Raw genomic sequence first — 13,966 nt, forward strand, 5'->3', positions numbered from 1 at the left:
ACACACACATTACACACGGCTCTCCCCACACACATTACAACACGGCTCTACTCACTCACACAGCTCTGCACACACGCACGTTACACACGGCTCTGCCCACGCACACAGCTCTGCACACACGCACGTTACACACGACTCTGCACACGCACGTTACAACACGCCTCTACTCACTCACACAGCTCTGCACACAGGCACGTTACACACGGCTCTGCCCACGCATACAGCTCTGCACACACGCACGTTACACACAGCTCTGCTCACGCACGTTACAACACAGCTCTATTCACTCACACAGATCTGCTCACACGCATGTTACACGCGGCTCTACCTATGCACACAGCTCTGCACACACACACATAACACACGGCTCTTCACACACGTTACACACGGCTCTGCCCACGCACACAGCTCTGCACACGCACGTTACACACGGCTCTACTCGCTCACACAGCTCTGCACACACGCACATTACACACTGCTCTGCCCACGCACACAGCTGTGCACATGCACGTTACACACGGCTCTGCCCACGCACACAGCTCTGCACACACTGCTCTGCACACGCACGTTACACACGGCTCTGCACACGCACACACGGCTCTGCACACGCACGTTACACACGGCTCTGCACACGCACACAGCTCTGCACACACGCACGTTACACACACGCACGTTACAGCTTTAGGCCTCTGCCACACTCACGTTTAAAAAACGTACGTGTGATGTAGTCCGTTTTTTGTGTCCGTGTTCCGTATTTTGTGTCCATTTTTCCCCTCCGTGTAGTGTCCGTATGCATATCGTGTGTCATACGTGTGTGCGTTTTCCTGTGCGTGAAATACGTCAGTGTATGTTCCGTGAGCAGTCCGTATTTTGTGCGTGTTTAACATGTTTCACACATTGAGATAATGGTGATTACTTGGAATTAAATGACACATAGGTGTATGTGATTAGGACATAAATATAAGTTACCTCTAAACTGTTTCCTGCTTGTATTCTGCCTTGGAGCACCTATGTGTTGTGACAATTTTTTGGCAATACCATTATCCACGGAGGCCTTGGTTTTTTTATGTTGGATTATATCTCGTCGTTTTGGCGTTAGACGGCACATGTTGCAATATGATAATTTAAGAAGAAAGATTGTGGGTGCATCCACTAATCATGATGCGGCCTATGCATGGTCATTTCCATACTTTATTTTTGGAGTTACGGAATTTCCCTGCTAAGTTTTTTTCATACTGCCGTTTGACTGTGGAGAGTTTTGATTATCTACTAAATATTTTACGACCTCATTTGCAACATCAGGACACTTGGATGCGGCTTTCCATTTCCCCTGAGGAGAGATTTATGGTGACTCTGAGGTATAATTTTCTTTTGTTTTTTTTAAAATGTGTTAGGTTTCACATTTAAATGTGTAATTGATATTTCTTGATCTAATATCTCTTTAGATTAAATTTTTGTTTTTTTTTTTGTTTGCCTTTCTTAAAACAACATATTGATACTTTAAAATCATTGTTTGTCTTTTTTTCATAGATTCTTGGCGACTGGTCAATCTTTTAGTGCGTTACATTTTGATTTTTTGTTGGGGAGATCAACCATTGCCGTTATAGTACGTCACACATGCGACATGATATGGCAACATTTAAAAGACCAAATGATGCCTCAGCCAAACAGACAAGATTGGTTGAAAATCTCTAAGGGCTTCACGGACTCTGTGGACTTTCCTAACTGCATAGGAGCTTTGGATGGCAAGCATTTCAGAGTTAAAAAAACACCAAACTCTGGTTCCCGTTATTTCAATTTTCATAAGTTTTTTTCGGTTGTTATTTTGGCATTGGTTGACACAGAATACCGTTTTATTTATGCTGACATTGGGGCCTATGGTAGTGCCTCAGATGCCCGTATTTTCCGTTCATCAAGATTAGCCCAACGCCTGCAAGAAAATTCATTATTGATCCCACCACCAGTTGCCCTACCTGGTACATCTGGACCGTTGGCACCATATGTCATGGTAGCAGATGCAGGATTTGCATTATCCAAACATGTTATGCGACCATATCCAAGGAGATCAATTGATGACAGGAAACAGTACTTTAATAATCGGCTAACTAAAGCAAGACGTTATGTGGAGTGTGCATTTGGTATATTATCTAACAAATGGCGCATTTATCAGATAACTATTCAGTTGCAGCCAAACTCTGTCAAATCTGTCATCAAGGCTACCATAGTGCTTCACAATTTCTGTCGGATACATGAAGGAGGAACTTATGTTGATGATGAATTTCAGATAAACCATGTTGTTAATCCAACAGGTGAACCTATGTCTCATAATTCGGTGACATCTGGTTTACAAATTAGAAATGTATTTACTGATTACTTTAATTGTTTTGATGCTAATAATAATAATAATAATGTTTGTTAATTTTTTCATGGCAATTTTGGATTGACAATGTAGTCATTTTCACTTAGACGAAAATGTTTACTTTGTTTAAAAAATCCAAGAGCTTAAAGATTACTTGTATTAAAGTGAAAATCCGTTAATCAACAACTTACATATCTGTTAACAACATGGATTTCTGAATGTTGTATGTATGTTTGTAATTTTCTGTGATAGTATCATGACTTGATATTTTTTTTTTGTTTTTAACATTACTAAATTAATAATGTTAATCGTCTATGCAAAGAATGCAATATTATATATACATTAAAAAAAGAAACAGAATATTTTCTTTGAAAACATATTTTTTATTAATAATATGCCTATTATTCAAAAAAGTAATGATGTTATTTTTTTTTTAAAAAAAAAAAAGGATTCTTGCTACTCTTCAGGAATCTTTAACAAAATAATAATATTGTCTCTTTCTAATAAAATTGTTCATATACTTTACATAAAATAGTACACTTGCAAACATTTTTGCATTGATTATTATGTTGAAAAATTTGCGACCTGAAATAATTATGTTGGTCTCATGTTGGACATTTAAATAGACATAATAATTGTAAACTTTGGTTTTAGAATATAAGAAATCATCTAACCATCAAATTTGTTTGGTACAAATGTGTTCCTAAAAAATGAAACATATACATGTCAAACAACATATATGTCAACCGGCACAAAATATAATCACACATGCCTTTTTTTGTTGTGTCAAGACTCTGACTTTAAAAATTTTTGTAAAACACAATGTTTGGGTTTTTTTTTGCCATTCATCTTATTTTTTGGATAAATGTAAAGATTAACAAAAATGTGTATCATAAGTCTACAAGATCTTCTAGGGAAGTAACCTGAGTGTTGCTGAGTATGTTGTTTTGGGTTGCGTCAGAAATTGTATTTTCAGGAATGGAAGCAGTTGTTTGCTGAACAACATTCCTATTACTAACTACAGTAGTGTGTGGAACAGTCTGTTGCATGCTTGTTTGGCCCAACACATTGCCTGTTGTTGAGTACACCTGTGGGTCTACATGGGTAAGTGGGTATTGTGTGTATGTTGTTGACCTTGAGGATAGTTGACTGATGTTTGTAAGTGTGGTGTAGGTAACATAGTTGAGATTGGATAATGAGGCATCATGAATGATTGTGGGTATGTTGAACCAGGAAACAAGTTAGGTAAAGCACCAATATTTGTGGGTTGAGTAAAGTAACTAGTACTTGGAGTTGGTTGTAAATTCATATAGTTCATGGGTTGCTGTGAAGTTGCACTTTGTACAGTGCTTAAGGCGCCAGTATTGGTTGAAACATACCCTTGTCTAATTGGTGTTGGGAATACCGTACTTGAAGCAATAGAAGGTTGACCAGATTGTTGTAATACTGGATTAGTGACAATTACTGTTGCCATTGTTGTTTGTGTAGAAATGGTATTTTGATTGTCTGTTGTGTTTGGGACTGTATGTTGTTGCATAATGGTACGCCAATTTTCTATGGCTTCATAAACTCTCACTGGTTCCTGTTCTGCCTGACTAGCTGAAAGGAGTGTCAGCATAGCAGCACGTACACGTTCCTGCCTATCGGATGCAATTTTGGTTAAGCTAGTAGATAAAGACCGACAAAAACGCTCGGCATCTGTTTCTGGAATTACAGTGTTCATTATGTGAATAATGCGTGTGTCAATAATTTCCGGTAAGGATCTCATTTCCTCAGGTCTGCGGATTCTTCTTGCACGGAGAGGTTGTGGTGCAAAACGTGGAAGGACATTTGTTTGTGTTGATTGGGTTGCTGGTGTGGTGGTTTGTTGTGTTGATGAGCCTTGGGTGTTGGTTTGGGCACTCTCTGTTCCACCCTCATGTAACTCAGTTGCTGCTGCTGCATCATGTTGAATCTCTTGATTTTCACTGTCTTCTCTGCCGGGTTCTTGTTCTGATGCTGAGGTGGCTGTAGCAGAGGGACCAGCTGTTGGTTGTTCATCAGAATCGTCTAGATTATCCTCCGTTCTATATTTTTTTGGTTCAAATTAGATAAAAGATTACAATCATTAAAATAATATTTTACAAATTACCTTCTTCAAATAAATAAATTCAAATTTAGTAAAATTTAAAAAAAAAAAAAAAAAAAAAACCTTTTAAAAAAAAAATAAAAAAAAATACTTACTGTGTTACTTCTAAGACGGGTGCTAGGAAGCTTATTTGTTCATAGTAAACATATCTGCGTTTGCGGCCTTGGCTGGATGAGGATGGGATAGGGTTGTACTCCCTTCGGTACTGATCACGTGCCGTACACCAACGCCTTTTTACCAAGTCAACTGTTGATTTTAAAAAATTATGTCAATTGCAACATTCAGCATAATTTTGCACACATTAATGATAATAATGTTTTCTAAATTTAATATAAAAAAAAAAAGGGGACTAATACATTATAGGAAAATACATTATTGAAGATATTATTCACTAAAAAGCATTTACAAACATTCACACATACCAAAATAATATTTCTCTTCAATTATATTGGAAGTAATTGTGATATAGATTTTAAAAAGGTTGCTATTTTTTGCAAAAACATAAATTTTTAAAAAATATTTACAAATATTATTTTAAAAATTTATATCATAAAATGTAAATGTTTTAAAAAAATTACAAAAAAAAAGCAGAATTTAACAAACATGATTAGAAATTGGGATCCAAAAATTATACTAATAAAACATGGAATTTAAATTCACATGACAGTTTTATCTGTTAATTAATTAACTTCATGAAGAATTCTAAATAATATTAAAAATTAAATTTAACTTTTAATTTTTGTAATTTTGCAAAGTTATGGAAAATTTATAAAAATTTAACATTAACAAAATAAATAGATTATTACATATAACAATTCTTCACAAAGTTAATTAAAAAAAAAAATTAAGACTACAATAACAAAACATTCAGTTTGAAAAAAAAAAAAAAAATATATAAAAAAGAAAAAAAGCAAAAAAAAAAATACAACACTTACCATATTTAGCACGCTTTGAAGGCGAACATCTATCCCATGCATTATTGGGGTACACTTCCTCAGCAACTTGAAGCCAATGGCGGTCAACTGGCAGTCTGTCATGGTAACCATCAACACGTGTATCCCATAATGGTGGGTGAGTCTCAACAGCTGCTATCAGTTTCTCCGTGTCCACCCGTGGAGCCATTATTATATTTGGAAGCAGAAATTGTGGTCAAAAAAGTTCTTTCACTACACAGAACTACAACTGCTTGCTTGCTCACTCCTTCTGCAAATGCAAAGTAAGTTTTGAGCAAAAAAAATATGTTAGCTACGCCACCTGCAAGTATTTAAAATTGTAACAACCTTGATTTTTCAAACACGGACCGCACGGATAGCATACGGAGGCCATCCGTATCACGTACGTGCAAACACGGACCCATAGGATTTAATGGATCCGTGAGGACGTTATGCCGGAGAAAAACGGACATGTCAGCGCTTTTTCGGCACGGTCATACGTAGGCACGGAACGGACACACGCTCCGTGCCAAAACACTGACGTGAGGCTATTTACATTAAAAGGACTGTGTCAACATAAGCACGTGTCTCCGGTACGTGTAAAAAATGACAAACACGTACCGGAGGCACGGATGTGTGTTGCAGGCCTTACCAACGCACATTACGCACGGCTCTACCCACGCACACAGCTCTGCACAAACGCACGTTACACACGGCTCTGCACACACGCACATTACACACGGCTCTGCCCACGCACGTTACACACGGCTCTGCACACACGCACATTACACACGGCTCTACCCACGCACACAGCTCTGCACAAACGCACATTACACACGGCTCTGCACACACGCACGTTACACACGGCTCTGCCCACGCACGTTACACACGGCTCTGCACACACGCACGTTACACACGGCTCTGCCCACGCACGTTACACACGGCTCTGTCCACACGCACGTTACACACGGCTCTGCTCACACGCACGTTACACACGGCTCTGCCCACGCACGTTACACACGGCTCTGCACACACGCACATTACACACGGCTCTACCCACGCACACAGCTCTGCACAAACGCACGTTACACACGGCTCTGCACACACGCACGTTACACACGGCTCTGCCCACGCACGTTACACACGGCTCTGCCCACACGCACGTTACACACGGCTCTGCCCACGCACGTTACACACGGCTCTGTCCACGCGCGCGTTACACACGGCTCTGTCCACGCGCGCGTTACACACGGCTCTGCCCACGCGCGCGTTACACACGGCTCTGCCCACGCGCGCGTTACACACGGCTCTGCCCACGCGCGCGTTACACACGGCTCTGCCCACGCGCGCGTTACACACGGCTCTGCACACGCGCGCGTTACACACGGCTCTGCACACGCGCGCGTTACACACGGCTCTGCCCACGCGCGCGTTACACACGGCTCTGCCCACGCGCGTTACACACGGCTCTGCCCACGCGCGTTACACACGGCTCTGCCCACGCGCGTTACACACGGCTCTGCCCACGCGCGTTACACACGGCTCTGCCCACGCGCGTTACACACGGCTCTGCCCACGCGCGTTACACACGGCTCTGCCCACGCGCGTTACACACGGCTCTGCCCACGCGCGTTACACACGGCTCTGCCCACGCGCGTTACACACGGCTCTGCCCACGCGCGTTACACACGGCTCTGCCCACGCGCGTTACACACGGCTCTGCCCACGCGCACAGCTCTCTACATGCACGAAATAGGAACACGTCTCAACACACGCACGTGACACACAACCCTCGCTCGCACGTTAAATACGCACATAGCTCTGCACACTCGACACACAGCCCTGTACATGCACATTTATACACGCAACACAATAGCTCTGCACATCCACAAGTTACATACGCACAGCCCTGCACACGCATATTTAATACACGCACGCTGCTGTGCACAGTGCATAGTCACCGGCACACCGAGCTCTCCGACATCTGTATCACTATCGCCGATACTGTAGTTACATTGTAAACGTGATTTCCCCGCAATACCGCCGCCTGCCCGCCTCCCATCACGTGACTGATCACATGATCACAATTTCCAAAGGTCCTTCTGCAGTGCAAGTGTCTCGACAGGTGAATGTGATTGGTCTCCCGGCCTCACGTCATCATAGGTCCTTTATTCCTCCTGTGTGGCAGTGCGGAGCAGCCTGTGAGTGCGGTATGTACGTGGAGCTGTCCTGCTGTGTGTATGTGTGAGCAGAGACCACGAGTGGGCGCGACCTGTGCTGGCATCTGCCCGGGGTCCGTATATACGAGCAGCTTGTGGCGGGCGGGGCGGCGAGCAGCTAGCTCCTTGTGTACTTTACTGTTTAAGCGTCAATTTTTTTTATTTTGTATAGAAACTCCTCCCACAATTACCTTACATCTCATAATGACAGCTGAGGCCCCATATATCAGTAAGGGAGCAGTGCTAGATAGAGCATACCCCCCCCCCCATACACACTGCTACCCGGAGAGTACCCCCATATACTACACAGAGAGTACCCCTATGTACACTGCTAGCCAGAGACCGGCACCATACACGAATGGCAGCCATATACCAGTGCAAGCCACAATATTGCCCCATAGACCAGTGTCAGCATGAGCGTACCACATTGTCATGTGATAGCCAGAAAGTGTCACTATAAACATCTGCAGGCAAGGAGGCACTACGCAACAGGGCCCTGCCTGCCAATGTGTCCCTATAAACCAGTGCCACCCAGAAAGTACCATCAGAAAACTATGCTAGTGCTGACCAGAGAATACCAGACTCTCCATAAACCAGTGCCAGTAAGAGTATTGCCATATCAGAGTACCGATCTCAGTGCCACCATGAAATATAGCTAATCAGGTATCACTCTCATAAGTCAGTGCCCTCCATATAAGGCCTCCAACACACATCTATTAAAAACACGCACGTGCCGCGAGACACGTATTTTCCCTGCGTGTTGCGTTAGTTAAGTACGTGTCTCGGGTACGTGCGGTCCACATGTGTTCTCCTTGTGCTATCCGTGATAGCACACGGAGAACCGGTAATTTGCATACTCACGTGGTCCACGCTGCTGTCCAGGGTTCTGATCTTCGGCTCCAGCCCCGCCCACTCCCCGCTTCCGGCCGAGCGGAGGGGCGGAGATTAGCGCCCGTGACAGAACGCCAACCTCCTTTACACTCTCATAACAAGCGGCGGCCGGCAGGAACATTTTGCAGCGGAAAAATCTGCGGGGCTGGTGGAGGTGAGTATGTGTTTTTTTATTTTTGAATTAATGACACGTGTTCTCCGGTGCGTGTCACACGGAACCGCATCCACAATACATCCGTGTGGTACGGGTGCGGGCCGTGTGACACCCGTGCTGCCGGAGAATACGTGGACATGTCAGCGTGAGGAAATCACAGACGCACGTAAGTACGGAACGGACACACGTTCTGTTCCAAAATACTTACCTGTGTCCAAACAATAATGAAAACATAGGTCCACGTGTCTCCGTGCCGCCGGTACGTGAAAAAACTGCCAAACACGTACCGGCGGCATGGATGTGTGTCTTAGGCCTAAGTGTGAGCTAGAGAGTGTCCCTATAAACCAGTGCTAGGAACCCAGGTAGGCTGGACTCACACGAACGTATGAAAAAACGGCCCCATTCTCGTTTGCGAGAGTAGAACGATTTTTTCTCACTTGTCATCCATGTGCTGTCTGTGTGCTGTCTGTTTTTTTCCTCAGCAGCTGTTACTCATTTACAGTCCTGTACAGGAGCATTTACTGTGTTCTGTGCAACATGATAGAATTATATTTTGAAAAACGGATGTCACTAGGATGGTCCGTGTGCCGTCCGTTTTTTTCCTCGCAGCCATTGACTTGCATTGGCCGTTTTACGGATGAAAACGTATATGCTGCTACTTTTCTCGCATCCAGAATCTGGATGCGAGAAAAGCTGACCAACTGCTCTCCCTCATTGACTAACATTGGTCAGAGTGCAATGCGAGATTTTCTTGCACTGCACTCGTCCGATTTTCACGCTCGTGTGAGTGCACCCTTATTCTGTAACCCTGTAGCTGTCAGAAAGCCCCCCCATAAAGCTATATGTGCACGCTGCAATTTTTTCTGCACAAAAACTGCACCTTGTCACAGAGAGCCTGGAAATGTAAAAAAAACCCTACGCTTGTAATGATGGTCTATTTTACTGCAATTTTGCCATGATATTGTTAATGCATTTTGTAAAGGAGAAACAAAATATGATAGGATTATAGAATAATTGACAGCTAGAATAGATAGATATGAAAAAATAGGTAGAAAGGACATAGAATAGATAAAAAGAAATAACAGAATAGCTTGATGGAGGGATAGCCTTGGCCAGCTGTTTTTTTTTTTTTTTTTTCTTCATTTGTTGGGGTAAAAAAATGACATGGGGTGCCCCCCGTTTTTATACCCTCAGTTGTCTGCTGTACCTTGACTGGTTATGAAACATAGAGGGGATCCCATGGTTTTTTTTTGTTTTTTTTTATTATTTGATTTATTTATAAAAAAAAATCACATGAGGTCCCCTCATTTTTCTGAAACCAGCAAAGGTAAAGCAGACAACTAGGGGCGGATATTATTAAGGTGGGATTCATTTGGCCCTTTCCAGCCTAACAATAGCAGCCCACAGCTTCCCCAGAAGTGGCGCATCCATAAAATGCGCCAATTCTGGCGATGGACCCAGCTCTTCCTGTTGCCCTGGAGTGGTGGCAATTGGGGTAATAAGGAGTTAATCGCAGCCCACAGCTGCCACTAAGTCCTAGATTAGTGATGGCAGTCATCTATGAGACTCACCCATCACTAATCTGCAAGTGAAAGTAAATAAACACAAACTCCCCAAAAATCATTTATTAGGAATAAAATAAAAAGCCCCCTCTTTCACCACTTTATTAACCACCAAACACCCCTGCAGGTCCGAAATAATCCACACAAGGTCCCACAGCGATTCAGCTCTGCTACATCCCTGCCCTGTCAACATCCCTGCCCTGTCACAGCGAGCTTCATAGATTATGACAGCCAGCTGTGAGTGCAGACAGAGCTGCGCAATCAGAATGAACTCACGTGAAGTACGCAGTACGGTGTGTGTCGCGGCAGTGATGTCATGGGTCAGCGCTGTGAGGTTCAAGCCGCGAATAAGTGAGCCTTGCGATCAGCGGTGACGTCACTCAGGTGAATCCTCCATCTCTGGCTCACTTCAGTCGTGGCCAGGTGGGGGATTCTAGCTGTGAGCGCAAATCACCCGAGTGACGTTACCACTGATCGCGCAGCTCACTTCAGTCACTCAGGTGATTTGCTGTCATGGGTGGAGGCCTCCGGCTGCGACTAATCTTAGTGACGTCACCGCTGATCGCGCGTCTCACTTCAGTTGCTGCGTGGAGCTCACATCGGTAGTCATGTTCTATTGCACTCGCTGTGAGCGTTAGATGTAGCAGTGCTGGAATCATCGTGGGACCTTATGTGGATTACATCGGACCTGTAGGAGTGTTATTGGGGTTAATGAACTGGTGAAAGCGGGTGCTTTTTTGTTTTTTATTTCAAATAAAGGATTTTTTGGGTGTTTGTATTTTATTTACTTTCACTTACAGATTAATGATGTGGGGTGTCTCATAGACGCTTGCCATCACTAAACTAGGACATAGGGGTTGCTGAGGGCTGCCATTAACTTCTTATTACCCTGATTGCCACCGCACCAGGGCAATCAGGAAGAGCTGGATAAAGTGCCAGAACTGTCTCATCTAATGGATGTGGCAATTCTGGGCGGCTGCTGGATGATATTTTTAGGCTGGGGAGAGCCTAATAACCATAGGCCTCCCCAGTCTGAGAATACCAGCCCCCTGCTGTGGGGCTTTATCTTGGCTGGGTATCAAAGTTGGGAGAATCACACACTTTTTTTTTTTTTTAATTATTTATTTTACTGTACGATTTAGACCTGCCCACCAGCGTCTGTGATTGGTTGTAGTCAGACAGCTGTCACTCAGCGTGGGTTTGGGTCTGACTGCAACCAATCACAGACGCCGGTGGTCGGGAGAAGCCTAATGAGCGGTCGGGAAGCAGAGTGAGAGGCAGTGGGAACATAATGACAGCCTCGCCGCGCTGTGATCGGTGAGTATGTTCATGCGCTTGGAGAGAGAGAGTGAATGAATTTATCCTGGAGCAATGTGGGTGGTTTTTTGTGACAAAACCGCAAGTAAAAGACATGCAAAACGCACAATTTTGGTAGCATGCATTTTTTTCTTGCGGTTTTCATCCCCTCATTGATTTCAATGGGTGACAAAACGTGGCAAAAATGCAAAAAGAATGAACATGCTGCTTCTTTTTTGTCAAAAGGTTTTGACAAATAAACTGCTACGTGCGCATAGCAAATCTGAATTCTCATAGATTTTGCTGGGAAGTGAAAAGTCAGAACTTCCTGACAACAAAACTGCACCAAAAAACACTGCAAAAAACAAAGCCGTGCGCATGTAGCCTAAACCAGTGCCAACCCAAGAGCAACCCCTATAAGGCCTATTCAAAGGTGCGTATTTCCCTCCGTGAGCCGTGTTTATGGCACACGTGTGTTCTCTGTGTGTTATCCGTGATATAGTCCAGTCAAAATACGAAAAAAAAAAATCCTTTACCCTGAACAAATTCCAAGAAAGTGTTTTATTGGTTTTTTTTGTAGTATCACATGTAGGGAAAGACATACTAAAAGTTTACCAAGATAGGGTTACCACAAAGGGTCCAAATGTGATGTCAAAGAATATGGCCGCCAAAGCTGTAAAATGTTAAAGGCGACTCTCCTTTCAGTGTCTATCATATTTCCTTTACAATTACTACTATTATTATATTTATTATTTAACGATTTATGAATGTCTTGCATGTTGTAAGGCGTATTGATCAGTACTGGGCAGGCCTGGGTTGCGACCTAGTCATCGAGCAAGCTCTGATGCGCTCCCTAAAAACTGCAGGAGGACTCACCAGAGGAAGTGGAATGTTCGAACATCAGAGGGCCTTGTGGACTCTATCTGTGCCAGTGTCCTCTCCCTACAGTGATGCAATGCAGGGTTTCACTCGCCAGAGCTTTGTCACCAGTGAACAACACAAGGAGGCAAGAACGTCAAGGACGAGAAGAGATCGTGAAGACCTGGAGAAAATTAGAGATAAACTCGAGACCTTTTCACCTTTCTCTGATGAAGTGTCTCTTCGCAACATTATCACCGGTGTCAATGCAAATAATGATGTGAATGTCCATAACCTGTTCACCATTGGCAGAGAAATAGTGGCAACAATGGAGGGTCAATCACTGTTTTCAGTTAAGTACAAGCGGTCAATGAAAGCCAAGGCCCTGGCATCCAGTGAGGCAATTGACGTTGCTAAGGACAAAACAATAGACCCCGCTCTTATGTTCCAAAGGTTTCTTGTGGCGTCTCAAACTGCTGATCTTTCCCTTGATGAGGTGATGGCCTATGAACTTTCACCATACCCACCATCCCTCTTTGAGGCAAAACATCTCTTACGCAAACCAAACAAAGCACAACTGATGGCTGCTATAAAAGAACAGAGTTCAGATGACGCAGTACTCAAGGATGTACCATAAGTGGAACATTATGTTCTTGACTGAGGTTCTCTTCTCTATTGACTGAAGTGGTCAGAAGGAAAGACATATTGTTCAATCGCTGAAGACTATGCATCTTTCACAGTAAAGCACTATGGTAAGGCTACAATAGTATTTGATGGTTACATTGGAGGACCAAACACTAAGGACATTACCCATCAGCGGCGGCGCAAAAATCAAACAAGTAAAGTGAATATTGCTGAAGGAACGAAATTTGTCGGGAAAAAGGAGGACTTCCTTTCGAATGTTGAGAACAAACAGTCTATCAATCTCGTTTCAACTTTATTTCTACTTGGATAAAGGGAGTCCTGCAACAGTATACGACATTAAGGTTATGAAGAAGTTCCTGGGAAACCATGTCTGCAGCAGTCTTCTGTTCCTGCATGCATTCACGGGTTGCGATACCACTTCCGCGTTTTTTGAAATCGGAAAAAAACTCGGTCTACACAAGGTTTTGATGGGAGACTCTGTCTTAAATAGCTGTGCTAAAATGTTTTCCACACCTAAGGAAAACATAGCTGAGATTGAAGACGCTGGGTATAAAGCGATGGTGGCATTGTTCGAGGGCAAACTTGGAGACAATCTGTCTGCAATGAGGTACTCTACTAAAGTTGGGTCAGTCAAAATCTTTGTTACACCTGAACGACTGCCACCGATCTCCTCTGCAACGAAGTATCATGCCCGTCGGAGTTACCTTCAAGTGATGCTTTGGATGGACAATGGTGAGGCCATGGACACTACTGAATGGGGATGGGAATTGCAGAACAACAGTCTAGTTCCAGCGATGATGGATACTTCACCCGCGCCAGAAACACTTCTGAAAATAATTCACTACAATTGTTCTCGTGGTTGTAGTACACTTCGGTGCACTTGCAAAAGACACGGACTTAACTGTTCACGGGTATGCGGACC

The 13,966-nt window shown here is 43.6% G+C and overlaps 2 protein-coding genes across 4 annotated transcripts in view; one reads left to right on the top strand and one right to left on the bottom strand.

Annotated features, from left to right (window-relative positions):
* Positions 1–2,761: 2,761 nt before the first annotated feature.
* Positions 2,762–7,483, bottom strand: LOC142300834 (uncharacterized). 2 transcript variants are annotated; one of them, XM_075341910.1, is made up of 4 exons: positions 7,434–7,483; positions 5,423–5,690; positions 4,583–4,733; positions 2,762–4,425 (listed from the first exon to the last, which is right to left on the bottom strand). In XM_075341910.1, exons 2-4 carry the CDS (start codon positions 5,607–5,609, stop codon positions 3,456–3,458), a joined length of 1,308 nt encoding a protein of 435 aa, XP_075198025.1. In that variant the 5' UTR covers positions 5,610–5,690; positions 7,434–7,483; the 3' UTR covers positions 2,762–3,455. The 2 variants fall into 2 exon arrangements, with proteins under 2 accessions (XP_075198025.1, XP_075198024.1); XM_075341909.1 differs by having other exon boundaries at positions 5,423–7,476.
* A 60-nt stretch (positions 7,484–7,543) lies between these two features.
* The window catches only part of SKIC3 (SKI3 subunit of superkiller complex), a 269,270-nt gene continuing 262,847 nt past the window's right edge, over positions 7,544–13,966 (top strand). Inside the window, exon 1 of one of the 2 annotated variants that reach the window (XM_075325084.1) lies at positions 7,544–7,629. The gene's annotated coding sequence lies outside the window, so the exon portion shown is untranslated. The remainder of the gene's footprint in view (positions 7,630–13,966) is intronic. The other variant, XM_075325085.1, reaches the window with a different exon arrangement.

The sequence above is a fragment of the Anomaloglossus baeobatrachus genome, chromosome 1, assembly GCF_048569485.1.
Source record: "Anomaloglossus baeobatrachus isolate aAnoBae1 chromosome 1, aAnoBae1.hap1, whole genome shotgun sequence".
NCBI classification, from domain to species: domain Eukaryota; kingdom Metazoa; phylum Chordata; class Amphibia; order Anura; family Aromobatidae; genus Anomaloglossus; species Anomaloglossus baeobatrachus.

What these genes read in the sequence shown, in the direction of transcription:
- LOC142300834 (XM_075341910.1), bottom strand. Translation starts at nt 5,609, where the DNA reads ATGGCTCCACGGGTGGACACGGAGAAACTGATAGCAGCTGTTGAGACT. An exon ending in TTCAAAGCGTGCTAAATATG is followed by an intron (nt 4,734 to 5,422) that starts GTAAGTGTTGTA and finishes TAAAATCAACAG; the next exon opens with TTGACTTGGTAAAAAGGCGT. An exon ending in CCCGTCTTAGAAGTAACACA is followed by an intron (nt 4,426 to 4,582) that starts GTAAGTATTTTT and finishes AAAAAAATATAG; the next exon opens with AACGGAGGATAATCTAGACG.